At 38.1% G+C, this 26,555-nt stretch overlaps 1 protein-coding gene across 1 annotated transcript in view; it reads left to right on the top strand.

Moving 5' to 3' along the window:
- The window catches only part of LOC130557806 (inactive phospholipase C-like protein 2), a 47,062-nt gene extending 20,792 nt beyond the window's left edge, over positions 1 to 26,270 (top strand). Inside the window, exons 3-6 of the mRNA XM_057339869.1 lie at positions 2,054 to 2,257; positions 7,627 to 7,702; positions 16,480 to 16,589; positions 24,064 to 26,270. Coding sequence (XP_057195852.1) covers positions 2,054 to 2,257; positions 7,627 to 7,702; positions 16,480 to 16,589; positions 24,064 to 24,258 — 585 coding nt within the window. The 3' untranslated portion in view covers positions 24,259 to 26,270. The remainder of the gene's footprint in view (positions 1 to 2,053; positions 2,258 to 7,626; positions 7,703 to 16,479; positions 16,590 to 24,063) is intronic.
- The last annotated feature ends 285 nt before the right edge of the window (positions 26,271 to 26,555 follow it).

The following is a 26,555-nucleotide window of genomic DNA, read 5'->3' as shown; positions in this document are numbered from 1 at the left end:
ATGTGTTGCTTAGTTATGCATATGATACGCCAAATTATTCAGTCCGCAGAATGCAGTGGCCGGCCGGCTTTATTTTGGTTTGGGAAGTGTCTTTTCATTAGCGTGAGAATGTTTTCTCAAATGACAAACGCATCAAATAGTTCACCCTGAGAGGGGAAATCAGAAGCCCTGGAGTATTGGGCAAGTGAAGTCTTCTTGCACAGATAAACAAAAACGTCTGATTTGAATCACTTGCAATTCATCCATGTTACACAACTAGTCGAACTGGCACAACGACGCTTCCAAGATCATCTGGAGATTTGTAATATTCCTTATTTAGACATGAGAACTAAAAATACATAAATAGGCTACAGGTCGAAGATCTGCCAAATTCCTTTTTAATATTTGATGGGGAAAATCTGTTGCGTAACATGTGGTTGAGCCTTTCCTCCGGCATGTGTCAGGTACAGATGCTTAAGAAGAGATTAGGCTGTCGCATGGATAAAGGGAACTGTTTCTTTTACAAGAAAGCACTGAGAAGATTTTAAACTCGCAGAATGTGAGTTTTTTTCTCTAAAGATTATACTGCAGATGATGTTTCAGGTCATTAGTCTATTGCCTTAGGATGCACCAGATTGACATCGGCTTATTCTTATAATTGAATTCCAAACGTTTTAATGCAGCTGCAATCTGTAACTTTTGCCTCTCTATCGCCATCTTTATTTGAAACGTAAAATTACAGGTTACCTTACATTACATTTTAGCTCTTTAACCTTGAAATAATTATTACAAGCTTAGCATTGCATAAGTACACAGTTTTTAAAACTTATTTGTATGTGTTTTTATTTGTAACAAGTTACAGATTGCAGCTTTAATGGTATAAAGAACTGGCTGATAGTCAAAAGTTTTTAACTTTTTGGAATTATTCATTATTTTGCTTAATTTCATGTATTTTTAAGTTTTAAAGTGGTTGCAAAAATAGGTAGAATCAACGCTTAAACCAAATTGTATTTTTGCTTTTGTTTCTTTGTTTTTCCTTAACTGAACACGAGAGTGATGATATAATTGTAATTTATATGTTAATTGTAATAATCGTAATACACAATCGTATTATTTTCTTCTAAAATATTTAGAGTCCTAGCACTATACACCAGTTATTGGACAGTGAATGACAGAATGGAACACAACAAGGTCTTTAGCTCTAGGGTTTGCTTTTATGTCATCATAAGCCCTTCTGTTATGTTTTTTTCATAACACATTGTGCATTACAGTTTATTTTAACTGCTCTGTTTACATTGCATTCTTCCTGTGGAAACAGTTCCAGGCTTTGAGCCTATGACAGTTGACAGTTGACAGCAATTTACACAGAGTAAAGTTAGACTTGTTAAATATTGAAATTGTTTGTGTTTCATACTCACTACAAGATGCTTTCGCAAGGAAAATGATGTCCCCCCACAATCAGTGCTCTTGTAGAAGAAAGACACGCCTGCTAAAACCACTTCCTGTTGCATTTCTTGTTCGTAGACGTTCACTACGAGGAAATCGGCATCTAGACGCAGCGTTGCCTTGGTTTTTGTTTTCCCATAACATCTTACAACTAGGTCACTGCCTAGTATATTACCACAATATTCTTTGTTTTTACTATTTACAATCTACTTTATGCAGCATGCTGCGCCTAGTATGCAATGTTTAGTATGCATAGAATCCCTATGTGGTTTCTATTATGTTTACCTGTTTGTGCTGGATGCAATGGAGCAAATTGCACTGGGTACTACTATATCCCACAATGCAATGCACTTTTTATTTTTAGGCTATTTTTTATCTGATAATGTTGTTTTACATCAAATTTGATTAATATTTAGTGATAAGATTAATATGGATGTGCATTGTTCCACAATGCATACTTTTTCAAAGAAATTAAGTACAGCAGAAAACTGTGTATATGTTGCACGGTAAGCAGTGTTGGCATCACATTCCGAACATATTCTCATCTGTCCTTTACCATAGCATTTTTGAAATATGTTCACTGATGTTATCACGTGCACACTCACAATGCCCTTCATGTCCCCCACAGAATGCCATTGTGCCATTTAAAGAGCTCTGCGGTCTGTCAGCGGTGGCCAATCTAAAGCAGTGTATTCTGGCCCTCTCCCCACGCCTCACTGGCCCGGACAACAGACCGGTTCTGCTGTTTAACCTCGAAGATGAGTACCTGACCGTGGAGGCCCAGGGACTGCTGCCTGAAGTTCTGAAGAAAGTCGTGGCTGCTTATGAGATGGTGAGTATTCCTGATACAAACCTCTGCTGTTTCATAGTGCTGGGCGGTGTACGCCTACCGTTTGAACCAGTACACCGGTTTGAATTACGCACACTGTTGTTATTTTTTTTTAAACAGCAGACTGGTAGGGGTCACGCGGCTGCGCAGCTATAAAGTCAGACTCGACTTCTCTATACATACGCAGCTGCGCAGCTATAAAATCAGACTCATCTTCTCTATACATACGCAGCTGCGCAGCTATAAAGTCAGACTCATCTTCTCTATACATACTGTACGCAGCTGAGCAGCTATAAAGTTAGACTCGTCTTCTCTATACATACTGTATGCAGCTGAGCAGCTATAAAGTCAGACTCGTCTTCTCTATACATACACAGCTGTGCAGCTATAAAGTCAGACTCGTCTTCTCTATACATACACAGCTGCGCAGCTATAAAGTCAGACTCGTCTTCTCTATACATACGCAGCTGTGCAGCTATAAAGTCAGACTCGTCTTCTCTATACATACGCAGCTGTGCAGCTATAAAGTCAGACTCGTCTTCTCTATACATACGCAGCTGTGCAGCTATAAAGTCAGACTCGTCTTCTCTATACATACGCAGCTGTGCAGCTATAAAGTCAGACTCGTCTTCTCTATACATACGCAGCTGTGCAGCTATAAAGTCAGACTCGTCTTCTCTATACATACGCAGCTGTGCAGCTATAAAGTCAGACTCGTCTTCTCTATACATACGCAGCTGTGCAGCTATAAAGTCAGACTCGTCTTCTCTATACATACGCAGCTGTGCAGCTATAAAGTCAGACTCGTCTTCTCTATACATACGCAGCTGTGCAGCTATAAAGTCAGACTCGTCTTCTCTATACATACGCAGCTGTGCAGCTATAAAGTCAGACTCGTCTTCTCTATACATACGCAGCTGTGCAGCTATAAAGTCAGACTCGTCTTCTCTATACATACGCAGCTGTGCAGCTATAAAGTCAGACTCGTCTTCTCTATACATACGCAGCTGTGCAGCTATAAAGTCAGACTCGTCTTCTCTATACATACGCAGCTGTGCAGCTATAAAGTCAGACTCGTCTTCTCTATACATACGCAGCTGTGCAGCTATAAAGTCAGACTCGTCTTCTCTATACATACGCAGCTGTGCAGCTATAAAGTCAGACTCGTCTTCTCTATACATACGCAGCTGTGCAGCTATAAAGTCAGACTCGTCTTCTCTATACATACGCAGCTGTGCAGCTATAAAGTCAGACTCGTCTTCTCTATACATACGCAGCTGTGCAGCTATAAAGTCAGACTCGTCTTCTCTATACATACGCAGCTGTGCAGCTATAAAGTCAGACTCGTCTTCTCTATACATACGCAGCTGCGCAGCTATAAAGTCAGACTCGTCTTCTCTATACATAGAGAAGTCTATACATAAAACGATAAGTTCTTTGTATGTATGTACACTGGAGGGAAAGCATTGCTGTTTAAAGAGGGGATGCTGTTGTTGTCGTTCTGCCCCTCTGCTCTATAAATACCCCTTACAGTGGTACATCTGCCACCAAGGCTGCAATTTCTTCAGCCATTAGTAATGTAATGAGAGCGAGTCTGTCAGCCGCTGCAGCTGTGTGTGCATCAGGATTCAGGGTTCTCATAATCTTAGAACATGTGGAAAAAAAAGAAATAAATAAAGATCTGTTTTTCTTGTTTGCATAATCAGCTTTGTAAGTGAATCATTCTTCAGCTATATTTTAATAAAGAACTGATTTGAAAATTAGTGTTAGTGAATCAGTTTGATTTGTAATGTTTTTTCAATCTTAAGCTTAAAAGATGAACGTTTTTTAATAATTTACTAATTCTCACGTCATTCCAAACCTGCATGACTTTCTTTCTTCTGCAGAAAGCAAAAGAAGATATTTTTCACAATGTTGGAAACCAAACAAACAACATTGGCCCCCAGAGACTTCCAATGTATGAACACAAAACCACTGAGACATTTCTCCAAATATCTTCTCTTGTGTTCCACAGAATAAAGACAGGTTTTCAACAACACGAGGGTGAATAAATGATGACAGAATTTTTTTTAAAAAAATTTAATTAATTTAAAATTATTTATATTGAGTTTCCCCCAATTTACTCCAAAGGGATTGTCACGATTGTATTGTACAGTACTGCACAATTTCTTTGAAGAGTGAACAAATACTAAACTAGATTTAGATAGAGATGAGTGGTGCTGGCCTGTGCAGCGGGTAAGAGGTTGCCATGACGTTCCTATGTGTTTTTTATTTGCTAGGGTGTATGGGTTGCTATGGCGTTCTGAGACTTGATGGTTGCTTACTGATTACTTAAATAAAACCTATTATCTACTAAATTATACTTTCTGGTTTCTAGATAAAGCTTGATTCCCTTCTTCAAAGCTGATGTAAGGATTTTTTGTCTCCGATTGCTCAGAAATGCAATAGTTCAGGTCTTCTCAACACGCTGTGCAATTTGACCTATCATTGTGTTCACATCTCGGATGGATAGGAATGCACAGAACATTTTTGAAATTTCAACAAATATGACTGATAATAACATCGTCAGAAGAGGTTCAAATCTTTGTTTTTGTGGCACTATGCCCAAATCTAGGTTGGCTTTAGAAGCTTTCTCTTTTCCCGGTTGCAATTATATTTGCCACACATGAGTCTCACTGTAGAATTATGTGAAGCTGTAGGGGTGTCAAGTCTTGACGGTCATCAGAAAGTGTGCGCTTCTTCCATACCTCCGGCAGTGCTGCCACAGCGCCATGATGGATTTCTGTAAGGAAATGATGCTGGAGTGAAAGTGAGGCAGCTGTTTCCTTCCTCTTCATTACCATGGAAAGATAATCTGGCACTGGTGTGTGACCTTGCACGCTGTAAGCTGCTATAAAGATGTACAGTTAAATTAAATCAACCTGATAAATGGAACCAAGACCTTGGCAGACACACACACAAACACAAATTATTTAAAAAGACAAGAATACAAAATATTTGCACCAATTCAACCATGCACCGCAACATAGTATACAGTATAATACATTGCCATATACAATATTATTGTGTAATGTATTTGATAAATTATTGATGCATTTATTAAAAATGTAAATACAAACAATATTACATTAATTCAATTATATTGATGCATATGACTACAGTGTTGCTTAATTTTATATCGCCAGCAAAATCATCCTATAAATGTTCACTTTATCATTTTCTCCGACCCCACTCATCTGTTTTTATTTCTCCTGTCTGATTGGACTCTTCTCTGGAACTCCGTGCATAAACTCTTCCCTGAGGTCTCTGTTTTTGTGATACGAGCCAACATTTAAAGAGTCTGAAAGGTTCAGATGAGCATGTCCTATGTAAATAACATTGAGAACGAAAAGGTCTCGCCCCAACAACTCATTTCACTTATGAATTATGCAAAAAATATCCTTTACAAACATTACAAGACATTATAAGTTGACTTAAAGGGACAGTTCACCAAAAAAATGTAAATTCTGTTATCATTTACTCACCCTCATGTCATTACAAATCTGCATGACCTTCTTTCTTTTGCAGAAGACAAAAGAAGATATTTTGAAGAATGTCGTAACCAAAGAACACTGGCCCCCATTGACTTCCATAGTATAACCACAAAACCATTTTTCAAAATATCTTCAAAAAAAGAGTCATGCACAGGTTTTGAACATTATGAGGATGAATAAATTAGATTTAATAACTTTAATAACTAAAAAATAAACTGCTACTGGGTATGAAATATAGTACTTTATCAAATTTAAGTTTAATTTGGTCCTCTTTTGGCAGTTGGATGACTCATAAGAAGAATCTGATGATATGGGCTGTGGATTTCTTGTGTGGTTTTGTTGACGTGAGGTGTGTGTAGCCGTTGGCCCCGCGCTGACGTCTCTCTCTGTATTAGTTTTAATTAAAATGTACAGGTATGAGTCAGTTCACCTTAACAGAAAAGTGCAAGACCACCATGAGCAAAACAGCATCTACAGTATTACATAATCTGTCCTGCTATGGCTTTCCTCGTTAGATGAGCCATGTATATACAACTATCCTATACAGTGTAGCATTTTGCAATACACAATTTCACGCGTTTGCTGTTGTTTGGCAAGATACTATTTGTGTCAGGCGTCTGTCATGATATAATGTTATTATCATTTAAAACATTTCCTTTTACAAGAAAATTTAGCCACAAGCCTGCATAACTTTTTTACACGTAACATAATGCATTTATAATGTTTGTAATAATTATAGTAGCATATTATGTATTATATAATGTTGGTCGATTAAAATTTGCATATTACAGGCTCTTGTATTAAACTGAAGGGGTTTATATTGGTGACTGTGCGTCCTGCCAAATTAACTAATATTGAAAAAATATTGATTTAAAATGATATGCGATTTACTTATTATTTTATTGGTTATGTCATTGCAGTTATCTCTTAATTTTGCTATTCTAGCTATAAAGAATTACATACACGGTTAGTTGTATTTTATTATTTACGTTGACAGAAGGCCTTCATTATGTTATACTGTATACGTGCCTGCACCATTACGAAAATTAACCAGCGTTTTACTTCAAATAAAACCAAAAAACAGGCTGAAGCCCATTGCACATTGAGTCCGAAATTTGCGTCCGAAATTTCCGCACGTTAAAAAATAAATACGACCTCACGTTGTGTCAATCACATTTACACACTGCCTCCGATATTTTCGTCCGTCATAAAAAAATTCGGACCGGGTTCGATTTTCTGCGTTTTCGCATCCGTATCAAGCATTTTGAGTGGCCTTTTTAAACAATTCAGAGAGACCGTACAAACAAGAGCCAAATACGAAAAAACGCATACGAAAATTTCGGACTGTATGTGCAAAGACCTTAACTATAGTAAAATCATGATAACCACACATGCATTGAAACTGTAATCGGTTTGCCAGAAAACATGATCCATTAAAACTTTTAGACAAGTGAAATTCTTACTAAGCATTACTAATTAATAAGTCTTGCTCTTTTTTTTTTGTCTTGCTTTTTAATTTTCTTCTAAAACAAGAAAGTAACTGCCAGTGGGATAAGAAAAATAAACTTGATTTAGGTACTTAAGAAAAAGGTCAAACTGAATTCAAGATTATTTATCTACCCCATTTTTTTTGCTTGTTTTAAACATAAACTTACTTAACTTATATTTTCTTAAACATCTTAAGTCACTTTTCTTGTAAAGTAAATATATCTTAATTAAGAATTTTAGATTTTTTAGATATTTGTACCAAAAAATAATGCTTAATAAGAAATTCATTTTTCGCAGTGTATCTTAATCCACAGTTGCTTATTAAATGCGCTTCTTTTTCTGTGTTTTTAGATGATCCAAACCAGCCGGACGCTGCTGGAAAACTCGGACAGCATTTACGAGAAAATACTGCAGGTCCAGAAAGCAGGTGAGACAAAAAACTGCAGAGGAGAAAAAAAGAGAAAAACAGTGTTCCAGCAGGGACACGTGTCTTCGAAAACAGCCGATCGGCGGACCCCTTCGATCGAGGGTCCTCTGAAATACAGCGTGGCAAACACAAGCTCGCCTGCATGGAAAAAGCCTCAAAGATAATGCAGGAATAATGCGGTGGTTTGTTATGGAGGCGTTCTTTTAACCTGTGGGATGTTCTGCTTTTCAAACACGGTTCGAGTGTCGGTGGCTCTCTGTGTCTGTGCTCTAATTACGGGGCAGTAAAACATCTACAGCCTATCAAAGCCTTAGAATCAATGGCGGTTCAAACAGCTGCATGACGCAGTTGCCCAAGATCAGCCTCAATTGCATTTGCTCTGAAATGAAAGCATGAATGCAAGTGATAGGCGGTCGTCTTTTTATCAAGCGTTTGTGTCATCATAAAATGCATTCGTTTACCTTTGAAATGGTATTGATTCTTTTGAAGTACGCAGTGTAGTATGCAGCAAGCAGCGTGGCCTTGTTTTGAGCTTCGGTTCCGATCTGACAAATCAATTCAGGAGTCGAAATTTAATTTGAAAAGCAGACGGATTTCAATCTACCTCGGTTCAATGCAATGCATCCCACCGCTACGATTCGTTGCGTGATTTAGGCATTATCTTCCGTTCAGATGTGTTCATATAACTCTGTGATGTGGAAACATTGACGATCATTATTTTAAGAGGTTTTGTTGCTAGGAGATGGTGATTGACAGGTGATCGATGCGGAAGGCTGCCAGAGTTTGTCTCATTGATCTCGGCTGATGTAATTGTGAAACAGGAGGCTGCAGGAGTTCATTGTGTGTTCTCTCAGTAAACAATTATCACGGACACGCCCAAACACACACAACAGCAGCGGTCGTGCCAGGGTCAAAATCAATACCGTATATTTGCTTTCCAATACCACAGGTGTCATTTCCCGTCCTGTTATTAGGAAATGAATGTTGATGCACAGTAGTTAATGGTCTTGCATAGTTTCTAGGGATTTAACCAGTGTTGGGTTACTGTGAAAAAGTAATTCATTACTAGTTACTAATTACATATTCAATCGTGTAATTAGATTACTGTACAAATTACTCTCTCCAAAAAGTATTTAATTACTTATTACTCATTACTTTCTATATCCTACATCAACCTTGATTAGTTAAGTGATTGAAGGATAGACATGAAATGGCTTATTTAATTCATTCAAATAAATAATATTAAACTATATAAAGTACTCTTATTAACTGACCAAAGTATTACAAATGTGAGAATTATACATTAAAGCACAGATTTTAAAGTTAGACTTTAAATTTTGATGTCAATTCCACTATTGCACACACATATATTACACAAAGTATTTAGTTTAATTACATCAGAAGTAACTGTAATGAAATTACAGAAAAATAAGAGTAATCCCTTACTTTACTTTTTCAAGGGAAAAGTAATTAAATTACAGTAACTAATTACTTAGTAACTAGTTACACCCAACACTGGATGTAACAATATCAAAATCTCACTGTACGATAATACCTCGGTATAACGTCCGCGGTACAATATTTATTGCAATATTTAAAATGACAAATTATGACTTGGATAAGCATTCTCTTTTCTTTATCCACTAATCATAACTGTTGATTATAGGTGTGAGTTATAGTATGAGATGGGTCAAATGAACTAAAAATCCCTTTTATAAAATAAAATAATTGCACCAGATGGACCTTGCCAAAGGTAACATCTATTATTTTTTCAAACATTCTCTAAGTTACGCCCGGAAGACCTATCGTTTCATACAGTCATTTGTCAATGTTGCGATAACACGATATCGATAATATTGTTACACCCCTAATAGTTTCATTATTACTGTTTAGAATGTGCAGGATTTTAAAGTAAGGACTAGCGTTAATTTTGTCAGCTATTTTTTATTTTAGTCTTAGTTTTAGGCCCACGACAAATATACTTAGTTTTTATCTTATTTATTCATCCTTGTCCTGTTTTTGTTTAGTCAAGTTTAGTCGACTAAATGTCTATGCATTTTCGTCTCGTTTTAGTCAATACAAACGTAGTCACATTTTCGTCATGCTGTATGTAAATGATAAAAAATTGATTGACAAAAAAGTGATTGTTGTTTTTTGAGAAATTTGTTTTTATATTTCATTGTAAGTATCTCTCTTACCAATAAGCACAAATTAATAGAATGTCAAATCATGTGCATAGTTTATTCTGCTTTATCTAGCTTTATCTAAGCATTTCCACAGAGGTTTGACAAGTGCATAGGTCTATTCATAGACATCCAACCTCTCCCTTAAGTTCTCCTGCAAATAACTAGAGTCTTCCTGATGCCCGCAAAATATTGACAATTCCCCGGGAACAACGCTACTGACCGTGAAGGAGAACCCTCGGAACGTAGTCGCGAACGAACTCACGGTTTTCGTGAGGTGGGATGTCTTTTCTTCAGCAACCACAATCGTAAACAAACAATGTAGTGGATGTCAACAAGGCTCGAGCAGCTCATGAGAGATCACAGACCTGCTGGAGATTCTCTCTCCACTCTTGTTTATTAACTTGAGATCCTCAGCGGTGCTTCCACAGTGACAGCATTGGCGTGTGGTTGCCAGATTGCAGAAATTAAGTCACCCACTGGCAGAATTTTTTTTTTTAACCTTTCATCCCTGTTTAGGGTATCTGAACTCCTGTTATGTGGCGACTGCAAGCATGAACGCTCGTACAGCAGATGCTCGCACAAAACAGTGGTGGGGCCAGAGGGGGATCCAAGGTGGCACTGAACACCCCTGACATCCAATTGGCCACCCTGGGTGCCACCCCAAAATTTGATTCGCTACTAATGTTGATTGACATCTGATTTCACCTCTCGTTGAACAACGCTTTTATTTTGGCGTTCGGCGGCTGTGCTGGCACATGATGTCACTGCACACGAAAGTCAAGCAAGTCAGGGTTTATCGCTATCTTTACTTTGTTTAGAAAAGAAAAAAGTTGTTGTGCGATGAGATTTCTTTTTAAAGACTGAGGAAAATAGAGAAAAGAAGCAAATGCATCGCTGCAATTTGCTAAACAAATGGATTATTAAAACGTACATGCTTGCTAGCCATTTCAAGTCAGATTCAGCCAGGTAAGTTGTCACATTTGTGACAAACTCTGGGAAGTAAATTATCACATGTACCTCTCATCTGCAGTCCTAGGATTTATTTATTTATAATTCGATGCCAGGTCAGGGTTACAAACATTTTCTGTCATGGTCTGTGGACCCCCTGATGTAGCCTTGACCACCCCCTTTCCACCCCATATATAAAACTCTAGCTACGCCACTGGCACAAAAATCTTTAATATTTATCTTCTATTTTTTTCGACAAAGACTAAAAAGAGTTTTTGGGGTTTTATTTTATCAACTATATTGCGTGCTGATATAGTCTTAGTTGTCGTTTAATGGCCTTACTTTTCGCCTCGTCATCGTCTCCTCTTCGTCCTGAGAAAATCGTCGTTGATGAATATGTTTCGTCATTGTTTTCGTTAACGAAATTAACACTAGTATGGACACATACAAAATGATCTCTGTCAATCATTGCTTATAATTATAAGAAATCATTTCAATAATTTTCTGTCTAACAACACTGTAGCATCAGCATAGCAAACCCTAGCAACCACTCAGAAAACCATAGCAACAGGCTAACAACCATTCAAGCAATCTGTAGCAACCACATGACTGTTCTTAACATCGTTCTTCTTTTAATGCAATTTAAACCTCAAAGCATTTATTGATGACCAGACTCTGTGGCCACATTAAATATGAATACTCTTTTGTTCCAACAGAACAGTAGAGAAACAGCTTTGTCTGATCTGAAGCACTATAAACACCATAAATCAATCCCTCTTGCACTTCGTAAGCGGCACACCACAGTGACTTCGCTGAACACATTAAATATGAAACATTCTTCACTTGAGGTGTGGCGGATCGCAAGCAGAAAATGTGCTAATGGCCCGTGGTCCAACGCCACTCCTGTGGGACTTTTATCAGGAGAGCTAATTGTGAATAGGAAAAGTGGGTCAATACAGAGCCGTTTCCCCATAGAATCCGGTGGAAAACTCCGGCATCCGCAATCCTCAATAATCAAAACTGGTCTCTGACGATAGATCAATACCATCCCGGTCTTTCACAGTGTAAATAACATGGTGTTTTCTTAATAGTGCAGAACCATCCACGCCTGTCAGAGGGTCCACATAAAATACCTGTTGTATAAATGTTTGTCAATTTGTAAGGTGATGCTAACATTCACAATGACAATCGGATGCACTGTGGTTTTCACATGCTAATGCAAATGAATGACTCTTTATAAGTATGTGTTTAGGAAAATTTTTCATTTTTGTTTCATTCTGTGAACTACATTACTAACAATTAGTGATGCACCCAAATTTCGGCTGCAGAAAAGTTTCGGCCGAAAATGGCATTATCGGTTTCGGCCAAACGAAAAAAAACAGGCCGAAATAAAAGCTGAAATATCTGGCGCCCTGCCTCACTCCTCAGTGCTCGCGCTCACTCTCACTCTGCAACCCACTCTAGCTGTTATCCAAAGGACGATAATGTTAGCCCGCCATAATAAAGGCTAAAACTAATAAATATAACAAGAAAAGCTCAAAACCAGCAGACAAAAAATTACACGCAAGCTCTGTGTGACCGCCTTTACAGTGAGGGAAGTAAGTATTTGATCCCCTGCTGATTTTGTAAGTTTGCCTACTTACAAACAAATGAAGGGTCTATNTATGTTTCTTTATTGTCGGACATTGATTTGTGTGCGTTTAAAGCCGCGCTTTAAAGGGGTCATATGGCGTGAAAACGTGTTTTTCTGTGTCTTTGGTGTGTTATAAGTCGCCCATGTATGTATTTGAAACGTAAAATTGCAAAAATTTTAGTGTGGGAACAAAAGATGCATTCTATGTAAAAGCGAATGCTCACCCAGACCTGCCTGAAAAGCCTCGTGTAGCCACACCCCCACAAATCTACGTCAGTTCATGGTATGGTTTGACTAAGACCGCCCAAATGTTTACGCAAGTAAGTTGGGCGTACCTGTCAGTACAATTGAAGAGGAACCTGATGTTCCAAATATGGTAAGAGGCGTTACATTTCCCTCACACGCTTGCAGTATTCTACCAATCACTACGCACTGGTTAACTGGCCAATCATAGCACACCTCCTTTTCAGAGCCATGAGCTTTGTCAAAAATCTGTGCGTTTCAAAGAGGCGGGGCAAAGAGGAGATACAAACATGCACGGTATGTGGAAAATACAGCGTTTTTGAACCTTAAATCTTGTATACACATTGCATTACATCTAAAACAAACTATAATATTTGTTTTAGCCGTGTCATATGACCCCTTTAAATGCAACTGACTCTTCACATATATAGATGTGAATGATCAGCGGAACGATCTGTCAGTAAGTGATGATGTAGCTCACGTGGACCGTCATCTGGCAGGTGCTGATATCACTGGAGCTCATTTTAAGCCTGTTTACATGAACAGACTCACTGCCCCTTAAAATGATTGTGCACCATACATAAACTTCTTGTCAATGGTGTAACTTTCTTTTGAAAAGTGGTGGGGACAGAGATGACAGAAACAATACTTTAATAAATTGTTTCTTTAATAATTGATCATATATACAGTAGAGTGCGTTCCGTCCATTGACTGTTATGCATAGGCAGTATTATTATACTAGAACTAGAATGTTTAGATGATTGGTAAGAAAAATTATATTTGATTGTGTTGCAATGACCAAGAAAGAATAATATATTTTGTATTGTTTTAAAATATGTTCTCTTTCATTTTTGTGGTTTTAGTTTGTGTAATAATACGATTATATAAAAAAGACATTTTCGGTTTACGTTTTCGGCCAAGTGCATCCTGAATTTTTGTTAATGGTTTCGGCCCAGAACTTTAATTTTGGTGCATCACTACTAACAATATTTCTACCAAATTTCAAATTTAAATATAGTTTCTATATGCATTTATTTGCAGAAAATGAAAACTGGAGAAACAGGTCAAAACAACAGAAAAGATGCTCTGTATTTTCTCAGACCTCAAATACTGCAAAGAAAACAAGTTCATAGTCACTTTTAAACAATACAACAGTAATACATGTATTTAGGAAAATTTCAAGTAATATTTTTTATGTGATGATAAGCTTGATATTTATCACAGTTTTCATGGGTCTTGTCATGCTGTCAGTCTTTCACAATGCTGTTGGATGTTACATTTTTAATATCGTGAGAAACAATGTACCTAATCTTCCATTAAAAGATGAGGTTCATTGTCATTTCAGTAAAAGCACACAATTTGAGTTTGCACGAAACTACCGTTGCTACCGTTGAAGTCGCTCTCATCATCGGTGCTGACGGACAACACAAGCCTCATTATTTCTCTGTGATTTAAAGGCCCGCAAAGTGATGCGCAGGTGTCTCGGAAGCACGCTGCCGCCCCCACACGAGCGGTCAGGGGCCGTGTCGTTCTTTCATGGTGTCTGAACGTTCCACAGAGCGTGCATTCAGAGAGAGGCCGCTCGGGAACGGTGCGTGTGGAATCACATCCCGGGTTTACCTACAGTATGTTGCTAGGCAACCGCTGCCACGAAGTGCAGTCGGTCGGAGTGCCACTGGCCGCCTTCCTCGGCACGATCGGGCATCGCTAAACCGACAGCGCCTCTCCGTACTTACCGCCGTCAGATCTGGGGTGCTCGGAGACACGAGGGCTCTCCGTCGCGGAGGGTAACAGAGTGTGAAAACAGTGTCAAGAATGATGACAAATCATCTTGAAATATGCTGACGCTCTCCGCTGTAATGACTTCAGCCTCTTGAGCATTATTGCTCTATTTGTACGAAGTCAAGCGCTGTCTCTGTGGGCGTGTGTGCTGCCTCATTGGCCAGCGATGTGTATCTAGAGAGCCATGTTTAAATGGCTGATGGGGAGTAACAGGACTGAAGTGAGATTGTAATGGCTGTGTATATTATACATGAGTGGATTTTGCTTTCTTGCGTTAAAAACACATGGACAGTGTGACGGCTTTGAATAGAAAGCGTGTTTATTGATGCATTATCTCCCACAGTTTGTTGTATGTCGATGTGCGTAATACACTAGAGATGTTTGTACCACCCCCAGATTCATCTGATTGGTCCATTGTGGATGCGCTTAAATGGATCATTCTTGATGCAAACGTTTTCATATCGTATCTAAAGATCCTGATGCGTTGATTTCATTTATTTACATGTATTTTCCAAAGATTGCATTAGATCATTTTCAGAGACCATATAAACTATTTGTTTACCCCACTGGCAATTTTTTACTTTTGTGAATTGAATGTAGGAGGTTTGTGAGAGCTTGTATTATCTTTCACTGTTTTGCTTCTCATGTAAAAATATACTTTTTTCAGGGTTCATATTTCCGATCAGCAGGTGAATGCAGTAAAGAAACGGACAGAATTCCAGCGTGTTTTCGGTGACACATCTCTTCTCGTTGTTCCTCGTGATGTTAATGCAGTTTGAAAGAATTCCGCGTCCCTCTGCTGCGCCCACGCTCGCATCTTCTCGTCTCTCTCCCCTCTGTTTTTCACGTGTTTTAGATGCCCGTTTTCTGATCATGTCACCAGCGTTTAGTGTCCTGATTTGTTTGCTGCGGCTCAAGGAAAAATCTGCCACTTGTGATTTAGCTTGATTCCCTTAACACGCACGAATGTGGATGTTAAACACCAGACACAATGAGCCGGTTTTCATCTCTCCTGCGGGCCTTTATTTCAAACCAATGGAGCAAAATAACCTTGTGGTGATCAGAGTTATTATAGTTTTCATTTTAGTTTTATTATTTTTTATAATTAGCTTTTATTTTTAGAGCTTTAGTTTTTATGTTAATTTTAGTTAAAGTTTTAGCAATTTTGGTATATGCTTTTGTCATTTTATAATTTATTTTTTTATGTTGCTATATAATATTAATTAATTTCTATTTTAGTTTTATTATTTTTTATAATTAGCTGTTATTTTTAGAGCTTTAGTTTTTATGTTAATTTTAGTTAAAGTTTTAGCAATTTTGGTATATGCTTTTCTCATTTTATAATTTATTTGTTTATTTTTTATGTTGCTATATAATATTAATTAATTTCTATTTTAGTTTTATTTCAGTTTATTATTTTAATTTTAGTGCTTTAAACGTATTTCAATTTATTTTTGAGGCAACATGTCGATTTTTCCTTTAGTTAAGTTTTTCCCCATAAATTTTAGGTCAATATTTGATTTGATTTCAGTAAACAGAGACGTTTTCAAAGTTTTAGTTTTAGTAAACTAAAATAACCTTGGTGGTGATGTGTGAATGTGTTTGTATGAACCCACTTCCCATCGTTTCTTTGTTCTTTGTCAGCGTCAGTGACCAGGATCAAAAGCATGTTGTAAGTGCATTACGTTGTTGACGTGGACCTTTTTGCAGACAATCCGAGCTTCGTGATGTATGAATTATGCGAAAATAGAAGCAGAGAAATATTGCCGTGTATTGTTTTATTGTGCATTTAAATGTTTCTGTGATTAAAACGTCGAGCAGAAAACATGATTGTTTTACCATGTTTGGTTTATAGTTCCACTTGTTGGTAAGAATACACACCATCCTTCTTATCTACTTGAGAAACATTATTTGAATATGAAGAATGATCATATTTAGCTGTATCGTTCAGTCCTACTTTAAATATACTTACCTTTTTATTTCAGCAATGGAGTTTCATGAGAATCTGCATGACATGGCTGTGAAGGAAGGGCTGAAGGGACGAAAACTCAATAAGTCTGTGGAGAGCTTTACCTGGAATATCACCATTTTGAAGGTAATTGCATTCATTGCATTTTTTTTTACTACGTTTGTTCACTTCACGAGTTCGAACTTCGTCTCGCAGATAATAAGTACGGATGATAAGGGACGGATAGTATGTGTATTTGGCGTGCTGTCCCAGGGGGAGGGCTCCGAGCTTGGTAGTTCCTCCGAACTCGGAGCCCCCGCCCCTTGTCCGGGGAGAGGGTCCCGGACAATGCTGCGGTAAAAACTTGCTGTAGGTGAGGATTTGGGGTGGATGCTGCGAAAATGTAGAGAGAATGAGGGTAAGGCGTCTTGTCTATTTGTAGGGTTTTTTTTCCCCGAGCTAAAAGGATGATTGGTGAGATTGGTTATAGGAAGCCAGCCGGGTTAGCTGTCTGATTTGTGAGATAGCCAGCCGGGTTAGTGATCTGCACGTGCTCCTCCCGAACTTTGTTAATAAAACATCATTTTTTTAACTGTTTTCATTTAAATACGTTCTGCATCCACAGGTTTTTGTTAGCTTTTATTAAGCATTTTACAAAACTTGCTCATCCACACTGAGATCTCAAACGGATTGCAGCCCTGTAGGGGTATATCACAATATACCGCTAATATCTATAACCATGAAATAAAAAAAACATGATTATTGATATAGTGTTAATTCTACACATGTTGAATGTGTATGTAATTTAGCGGCATCTAGTGGTGAGGTTGTGAATTGCATCCAACAGCTCGTTCCACCCCTCCCCCTCCTTTTCGAAGCACTACGGTGGCTGACACATGACAAGAGTCGCCACGTTTTCGCTTCTTTGCCGAAGTAGATAACGTATTTACAAAACATGCTCCGCACAGCAGTTTGTCCATTTGTCTACGGTAGAATTTTTTTACCTTTATTACAGTATTTAAGAACATTAAACATCTAGTACTTTTAAAAGTCAAAAGTACTTTGAAAAGTAAGTACTAGATTTGAATGTACCTCAGTACAGATATTAAAACAGCAACAACGTTTATTTCTGAAACATAGTGGACTAAAAAGTATGAGTATATGCTTAAATTAAAGTACTTCACAACTGAAAGGTACTTTTCAATAGATATTGTGAATTCTTTGGTCACGACAACCCTGTAGTGAAAATATGTCCCGTACTGCGTATGAGTAAACCATAAGAATGGGTCACGTTATTATTTGCACAGTCAACACTGCCGTGTGAAAACAGTATTTTCAAATGTATCCGCGTTGAAAAGCATTTTCAACAAAAAACGTAGCGTTTATTGACAAAAACAGTGTCTCAGTGTTGATGGAAGGCCAAAATGACTTTTTTACTTTTTTACTAAATGAGAATGTGTGATGTTGAAAAAGTAAAATACACATGATGGTTACGTAAGTGATAATGAAATGGTTATTGATGATTGAAAACAAAGCTAATGTGTTGAGAATTACAAGGGAAACGGTGTCATTATTCTCTCTGATTTCCTTCAGAACACAAATGACCTTCAATTGTGACTTTACGTTTGGTATTAGTTCAAACAAGTATTATCAGAGATCAATTTAATCATTTAAACATCATTTATGCATCATTTATCAAAATTCTGTCATTTTCAAACCAACATGTATTCTATCAGTTAAAATAAACCCACCATAAAAATTATAGACCCTTCATTTGTTTGTAAGTAGGCAAACTTACAAAATCAGCAGGGGATCAAATACTTATTTCCCTCACTGTATGTTTCTTTATTGTCAGACATTGATTTGTGCGCGTTTTAAAGCCGAGCTTTAAAGGGGTCATATGGCGTGAAAACGTGTTTTTCTGTGTCTTTGGTGTGTTATAAGTCGCCCATGAATGTATTTGAAACGTAAAATTGCAAAAATTTTAGTGTGGGAACAAAAGATGCATTCTATGTAAAAGCGAATGCTCACCCAGACCTGCCTGAAAAGCCTCGTGTAGCCACACCCCCACAAATCTACGTCAGTTCATGGTATGGTTTGACTAAGACCGCCCAAATGTATACGCAAGTAAGGTGGGCGTACCTGTCAGTACAATTGAAGAGGAACCTGATGTTCCAAATATGGTAAGAGGCGTTACATTTCCCTCACACGCTTGCAGTATTCCACCAATCACTACGCACTGGTTAACTGGCCAATCATAGCACACCTCCTTTTCAGAGCCATGAGCTTTGTCAAAAATCTGTGCGTTTCAAAGAGGCGGGGCAAAGAGGAGATACAAACATGCACGGTATGTGGAAAATACAGCGTTTTTGAACCTTAAATCATGTATACACATTGCATTACATCTAAAACAAACAATAATATTTGTTTTAGCCGTGTCATATGACCCCTTTAAATGCAACTGACTCTTCACATATATAGATGTGAATGATCAGCGGAACGATCTGTCAGTAAGTGATGATGTAGCTCACGTGGACCGTCATCAGGCAGGTGCTGATATCACTGGAGCTCATTTTAAGCCTGTTTACATGAACAGACTCACTGCCCCTTAAAATGATTGTGCACCATACATAAACTTCTTGTCAATGGCGTAACTTTCTTTTGAAAAGTGGTGGGGACAGAGATGACAGAAACAATACTTTAATAAATTGTTTCTTTAATAATTGATCATATATACAGTAGAGTGCGTTCCGTCCATTGACTGTTATGCATAGGCAGTATTATTATACTAGAACTAGAATGTTTAGATGATTGGTAAGAAAAATTATATTTGATTGTGTTGCAATGACCAAGAAAGAATAATATATTTTGTATTGTTTTAAAATATGTTCTCTTTCATTTTTGTGGTTTTAGTTTGTGTAATAATACGATTATATAAAAAAGACATTTTCGGTTTACGTTTTCGGCCAAGTGCATCCTGAATTTTTGTTAATGGTTTCGGCCCAGAACTTTAATTTTGGTGCATCACTACTAACAATATTTCTACCAAATTTCAAATTTAAATATAGTTTCTATATGCATTTATTTGCAGAAAATGAAAACTGGAGAAACAGGTCAAAACAACAGAAAAGATGCTCTGTATTTTCTCAGACCTCAAATACTGCAAAGAAAACAAGTTCATAGTCACTTTTAAACAATACAACAGTAATACATGTATTTAGGAAAATTTCAAGTAATATTTTTTATGTGATGATAAGCTTGATATTTATCACAGTTTTCATGGGTCTTGTCATGCTGTCAGTCTTTCACAATGCTGTTGGATGTTACATTTTTAATATCGTGAGAAACAATGTACCTAATCTTCCATTAAAAGATGAGGTTCATTGTCATTTCAGTAAAAGCACACAATTTGAGTTTGCACGAAACTACCGTTGCTACCGTTGAAGTCGCTCTCATCATCGGTGCTGACGGACAACACAAGCCTCATTATTTCTCAGTGATTTAAAGGCCCGCAAAGTGATGCGCAGGTGTCTCGGAAGCACGCTGCCGCCCCCACACGAGCGGTCAGGGGCCGTGTCGTTCTTTCATGGTGTCTGAACGTTCCACAGAGCGTGCATTCAGAGAGAGGCCGCTCGGGAACGGTGCGTGTGGAATCACAACCCGGGTTTACCTACAGTATGTTGCTAGGCAACCGCTGCCACGAAGTGCAGTCGGTCGGAGTGCCACTGGCCGCCTTCCTCGGCACGATCGGGCATCGCTAAACCGACAGCGCCTCTCCGTACTTACCGCCGTCAGATCTGGGGTGCTCGGAGACACGAGGGCACTCCGTCGCGGAGGGTAACAGAGTGTGAAAACAGTGTCAAGAATGATGACAAATCATCTTGAAATATGCTGACGCTCTCCGCTGTAATGACTTCAGCCTCTTGAGCATTATTGCTCTATTTGTACGAAGTCAAGCGCTGTCTCTGTGGGCGTGTGTGCTGCCTCATTGGCCAGCGATGTGTATCTAGAGAGCCATGTTTAAATGGCTGATGGGGAGTAACAGGACTGAAGTGAGATTGTAATGGCTGTGTATATTATACATGAGTGGATTTTGCTTTCTTGCGTTAAAAACACATGGACAGTGTGACGGCTATGAATAGAAAGCGTGTTTATTGATGCATTATCTCCCACAGTTTGTTGTATGTCGATGTGCGTAATACACTAGAGATGTTTGTACCACCCCCAGATTCATCTGATTGGTCCATTGTGGATGCGCTTAAATGGATCATTCTTGATGCAAACGTTTTCATATCGTATCTAAAGATCCAGATGCGTTGATTTCATTTATTTACATGTATTTTCCAAAGATTGCATTAGATCATTTTCAGAGACCATATAAACTATTTGTTTACCCCACTGGCAATTTTTTACTTTTGTGAATTGAATGTAGGAGGTTTGTGAGAGCTTGTATTATCTTACACTGTTTTGCTTCTCATGTAAAAATATACTTTTTTCAGGGTTCATATTTCCGATCAGCAGGTGAATGCAGTAAAGAAACGGACAGAATTCCAGCGTGTTTTCGGTGACACATCTCTTCTCGTTGTTCCTCGTGATGTTAATGCAGTTTGAAAGAATTCCGCGTCCCTCTGCTGCGCCCACGCTCGCATCTTCTCGTCTCTCTCCCCTCTGTTTTTCACGTGTTTTAGATGCCCGTTTTCTGATCATGTCACCAGCGTTTAGTGTCCTGATTTGTTTGCTGCGGCTCAAGGAAAAATCTGCCACTTGTGATTTAGCTTGATTCCCATAACACGCACGAATGTGGATGTTAAACACCAGACACAATGAGCCGGTTTTCATCTCTCCTGCGGGCCTTTATTTCAAACCAATGGAGCAAAATAACCTTGTGGTGATCAGAGTTATTATAGTTTTCATTTTAGTTTTATTATTTTTTATAATTAGCTTTAATTTTAAGAGCTTTAGTTTTTATGTTAATTTTAGTTAAAGTTTTAGCAATTTTGGTATATGCTTTTGTCATTTTATAATTAATTTTTTTATGTTGCTATATAATATTAATTAATTTCTATTTTAGTTTTATTATTTTTTATAATTAGCTGTTATTTTTAGAGCTTTAGTTTTTATGTTAATTTTAGTTAAAGTTTTAGCAATTTTGGTATATGCTTTTCTCATTTTATAATTTATTTGTTTATTTTTTATGTTGCTATATAATATTAATTAATTTCTATTTTAGTTTTATTTCAGTTTATTATTATAATTTTAGTGCTTTAAACGTATTTCAATTTATTTTTGAGGCAACATGTCGATTTTTCCTTTAGTTAAGTTTTTCCCCATAAATTTTAGGTCAATATTTGATTTGATTTCAGTAAACAGAGACGTTTTCAAAGTTTTAGTTTTAGTAAACTAAAATAACCTTGGTGGTGATGTGTGAATGTGTTTGTATGAACCCACTTCCCATCGTTTCTTTGTTCTTTGTCAGCGTCAGTGACCAGGATCAAAAGCATGTTGTAAGTGCATTACGTTGTTGACGTGGACCTTTCTGCAGACAATCCGAGCTTCGTGATGTATGAATTATGCGAAAATAGAAGCAGAGAAATATTGCCGTGTATTGTTTTATTGTGCATTTAAATGTTTCTGTGATTAAAACGTCGAGCAGAAAACATGATTGTTTTACCATGTTTGGTTTATAGTTCCACTTGTTGGTAAGAATACACACCATCCTTCTTATCTACTTGAGAAACATTATTTGAATATGAAGAATGATCATATTTAGCTGTATCGTTCAGTCCTACTTTAAATATACTTACCTTTTTATTTCAGCAATGGAGTTTCATGAGAATCTGCATGACATGGCTGTGAAGGAAGGGCTGAAGGGACGAAAACTCAATAAGTCTGTGGAGAGCTTTACCTGGAAAATCACCATTTTGAAGGTAATTGCATTCATTGCATTTTTTTTTACTACGTTTGTTCACTTCACGAGTTCGAACTTCGTCTCGCAGATAATAAGTACGGATGATAAGGGACGGATAGTATGTGTATTTGGCGTGCTGTCCCAGGGGGAGGGCTCCGAGCTTGGTAGTTCCTCCGAACTCGGAGCCCCCGCCCCTTGTCCGGGGAGAGGGTCCCGGACAATGCTGCGGTAAAAACTTGCTGTAGGTGAGGATTTGGGGTGGATGCTGCGAAAATGTAGAGAGAATGAGGGTAAGGCGTCTTGTCTATTTGTAGGGTTTTTTTTCCCCGAGCTAAAAGGATGATTGGTGAGATTGGTTATAGGAAGCCAGCCGGGTTAGCTGTCTGATTTGTGAGATAGCCAGCCGGGTTAGTGATCTGCACGTGCTCCTCCCGAACTTTGTTAATAAAACATCATTTATTTAACTGTTTTCATTTAAATACGTTCTGCATCCACAGGTTTTTGTTAGCTTTTATTAAGCATTTTACAAAACTTGCTCATCCACACTGAGATCTCAAACGGATTGCAGCCCTGTAGGGGTATATCACAATATACCGCTAATATCTATAACCATGAAATAAAAAAAACATGATTATTGATATAGTGTTAATTCTACACATGTTGAATGTGTATGTAATTTAGCGGCATCTAGTGGTGAGGTTGTGAATTGCATCCAACAGCTCGTTCCACCCCTCCCCCTCCTTTTCGAAGCACTACGGTGGCTGACACATGACAAGAGTCGCCACGTTTTCGCTTCTTTGCCGAAGTAGATAACGTATTTACAAAACATGCTCCGCACAGCAGTTTGTCCATTTGTCTACGGTAGAATTTTTTTACCTTTATTACAGTATTTAAGAACATTAAACATCTAGTACTTTTAAAAGTCAAAAGTACTTTGAAAAGTAAGTACTAGATTTGAATGTACCTCAGTACAGATATTAAAACAGCAACAACGTTTATTTCTGAAACATAGTGGACTAAAAAGTATGAGTATATGCTTAAATTAAAGTACTTCACAACTGAAAGGTACTTTTCAATAGATATTGTGAATTCTTTGGTCACGACAACCCTGTAGTGAAAATATGTCCCGTACTGCGTATGAGTAAACCATAAGAATGGGTCACGTTATTATTTGCACAGTCAACACTGCCGTGTGAAAACAGTATTTTCAAATGTATCCGCGTTGAAAAGCATTTTCAACAAAAAACGTAGCGTTTATTGACAAAAACAGTGTCTCAGTGTTGATGGAAGGCCAAAATGACTTTTTTACTAAATGAGAATGTGTGATGTTGAAAAAGTAAAATACACATGATGGTTACGTAAGTGATAATGAAATGGTTATTGATGATTGAAAACAAAGCTAATGTGTTGAGAATTACAAGGGAAACGGTGTCATTATTCTCTCTGATTTCCTTCAGAACACAAATGACCTTCAATTGTGACTTTACGTTTGGTATTAGTTCAAACAAGTATTATCAGAGATCAATTTAATCATTTAAACATCATTTATGCATCATTTATCAAAATTCTGTCATTTTCAAACCAACATGTATTCTACAAAAGAAAAGTAAGTCAGGTTTGGAAAGAGAATTTGAGTAATTGTTTTGGGGTTTCTTCTTTATACAAACAGAGCATAAAGTGGCTTGCATTGACATCCGTTGGTTGTCTTCTCAGGGCCAGAGCGATCTGTTGAAACACGCCCGTGCCGAAGTGCTGGAAAACCTAAACCAGATCCACTACGCCGCCCTCGCGTGTAACCTGGTGAAGGGGGCGCCGGGGCCATCGTCCGAATCCAATAGCTGTCGCAGTCTGGAGGCGATCCCGGAGAAAGCCGTCAGGGAGGAGGACATCACGGATGAAGAGAACTGAGTTCACGGAACATTCCCTCCAAATCCTGCAAGTCCTCTTCCCGTGTCCCGCTCCGGGGTCGGTGTGTGCCGAGCCGGCCGAGAAGGTTTCAAACGAGCTCTGCGCATCCCACCCACAGGATATCTCCAAAAGAAACAGGAAGAAGTGTTTTCATGCGAGGGGGGGCCTTTCTACAAGCACAAACCTTGAGTATTAAGAGAAGTTAGAACTGGAACGGTGAATGTAATAGGACGTGAGAAAGAACACCCGAGAGCTGTTTACAATAAAGAACTAATTCATGTTCTGTCTGCCAAATTTGGATGTGAGTGTGTGTGTGTGTGTGTACAGTACATATAAGGTATAAATATATATATATATATATGGAGATCTGTTACTTTTTTTGCTATGTGAAATTTTAATGGATCAAATTATTTTGTTAAGACAAACGGGTGTTTTAAAGACTTCATGTTTTATTTGCTTGTACAGACCTAAAACGTGGCCAGAAAGGATGACGTGGCACAACCGGAGACCCTTTTCCGGGTGGGTTTTTTTTCTTTGTATAGACGCGGGAGAAACCCGGAACGTGCCACGCTGTGGTTGGAGAGAGAGTCTAATATTAGATTTTACCAGCAGTTGTTGTACTGTACTGTACATGTGAGTAGGTAAGAATCTCTGAGCCGATTGTTGTGTCTCTTTGGCCACATACACACTGCAGAGTTTCAGAAGTGACGTCCACGGCACTGAATCATTTTATAGAGGTATTATACATATTAAATGTTGGCGGACGCTTTGACATGTCAAATGTGGCATCTATGTATGTATATCTATGGACCATTCTTGATGGGACACGGGAGTCACTCCTGAACTGGTACCCGTCAATATAGTGATAACCACGGCAACGGTTTGGTGTCTCGCTGCTGTTAAGGATGCATGGGTGCCGTTTACCCCACTTGATGTATTTTTGATTATAACAGTATGCCCACATTACCCTCCTGAAAAAACAATACAACCCTGCCCGTTTAATGGATTTAATGGTTATAATGGAAACTGTATTGGAATGGTATGTGATGGATTCTTTTGGTGGGATGTTGGAATAATGGCTAAAACTACATAAGGGAATTTGTAATGGTTTTAATGGAAAAAGCTAGTGGCTCCTATTTTCATATTTTAATTAGAATTTCTGTGATGGTTTCTATTGGGTTTCTGTTGTTGTTTTTTCAGCAGGGTAGTGTACGTACAGTATTAGTGAACTTGTTTACAAAGGCACCTTATTTCGTTTTTGCATCTCAAGCGTTCTGTTTGAGCATTTGCCACGAAATCTTCAAACGAGTCACGGCGTTTCTGTGATTTTCTAGCACCTGAGATGAGCCGTCAGTGTCAGAGAGTGACATCACTGCATTAACAACCGTTTTCCTTTCTGTACACAATACAGATTTTGTGTAAATGTGGTTGTGACGACGTGATTTTTTATTTGTGAACCAAACCCTCGGGTGGGAATCACTAAGTGCAGAATGGCCCGTTGACTTTTGATTTTGCTGTTGTGTGAACAGAACATCAAGCGTTGTATAGCAAAGTAACCAAATGGAATGTAGCTGCAGTGTGTCCGTGGCTTTCGAGATCAAACCGAATACTGTACATCGAGTGTTGTGGTTTAGCTTCTCAACCATTCCTGGAAACAAAAGTAGTTTGTCTGTTTATGAATACTGTTCCGATTTTGCCTTGTTATCCGTCTCACGTTGCCTTTTTCTAACCCAACGAGTTGCTTAGAGTTTGTAAGTCTTTGTCTCCGGCTTGTTCCTTCGGCCTTCTCTTTGTGCCAATCTACTGTTGAACCACTTACATTGGACTTGACAAGTTGTGAGCAGAGATTCGACTGAATGAGTGCTTTGTTTATACATTTCAGTGCTGTTATTGTGTATTTATATCCGTAGTCAGTCATTTATACCAGTGAGGATTGTCTTGATAGTCTTAAAGAGAATATCAGTTCTGTTAAGACCCGACGCTCTGAAATAAACCATGTTTAAGTTCTTTAACTGTGTTCTCCAGTCTCTCTTTTGATCCAGAAGCCACGCCCACCGAGAGGTCATAGACTGAAGCCTATTGGACACACAAACGGCAAAAGCTAAACGCTGTAATCTGGTTGCTTGGCTTTAGGCAGTTTTCATGATTTCAGTTTGTGATATTCGGGGGTGAAACGGTGAACAGTTTGTGTTTATAAAAACACTGGTTGTCAAACAGCATGACACGACGCGTGTTGCTGCAATAATTGTTGACTTAATGCATACAGTGACTATAATTATTTTGTCATTTGTTTGACC

Source organism: Triplophysa rosa, linkage group LG8 (assembly GCF_024868665.1).
Source record: "Triplophysa rosa linkage group LG8, Trosa_1v2, whole genome shotgun sequence".
NCBI lineage: Eukaryota > Metazoa > Chordata > Actinopteri > Cypriniformes > Nemacheilidae > Triplophysa > Triplophysa rosa.
This window is presented reverse-complemented; position numbering and strand designations above follow the sequence as displayed.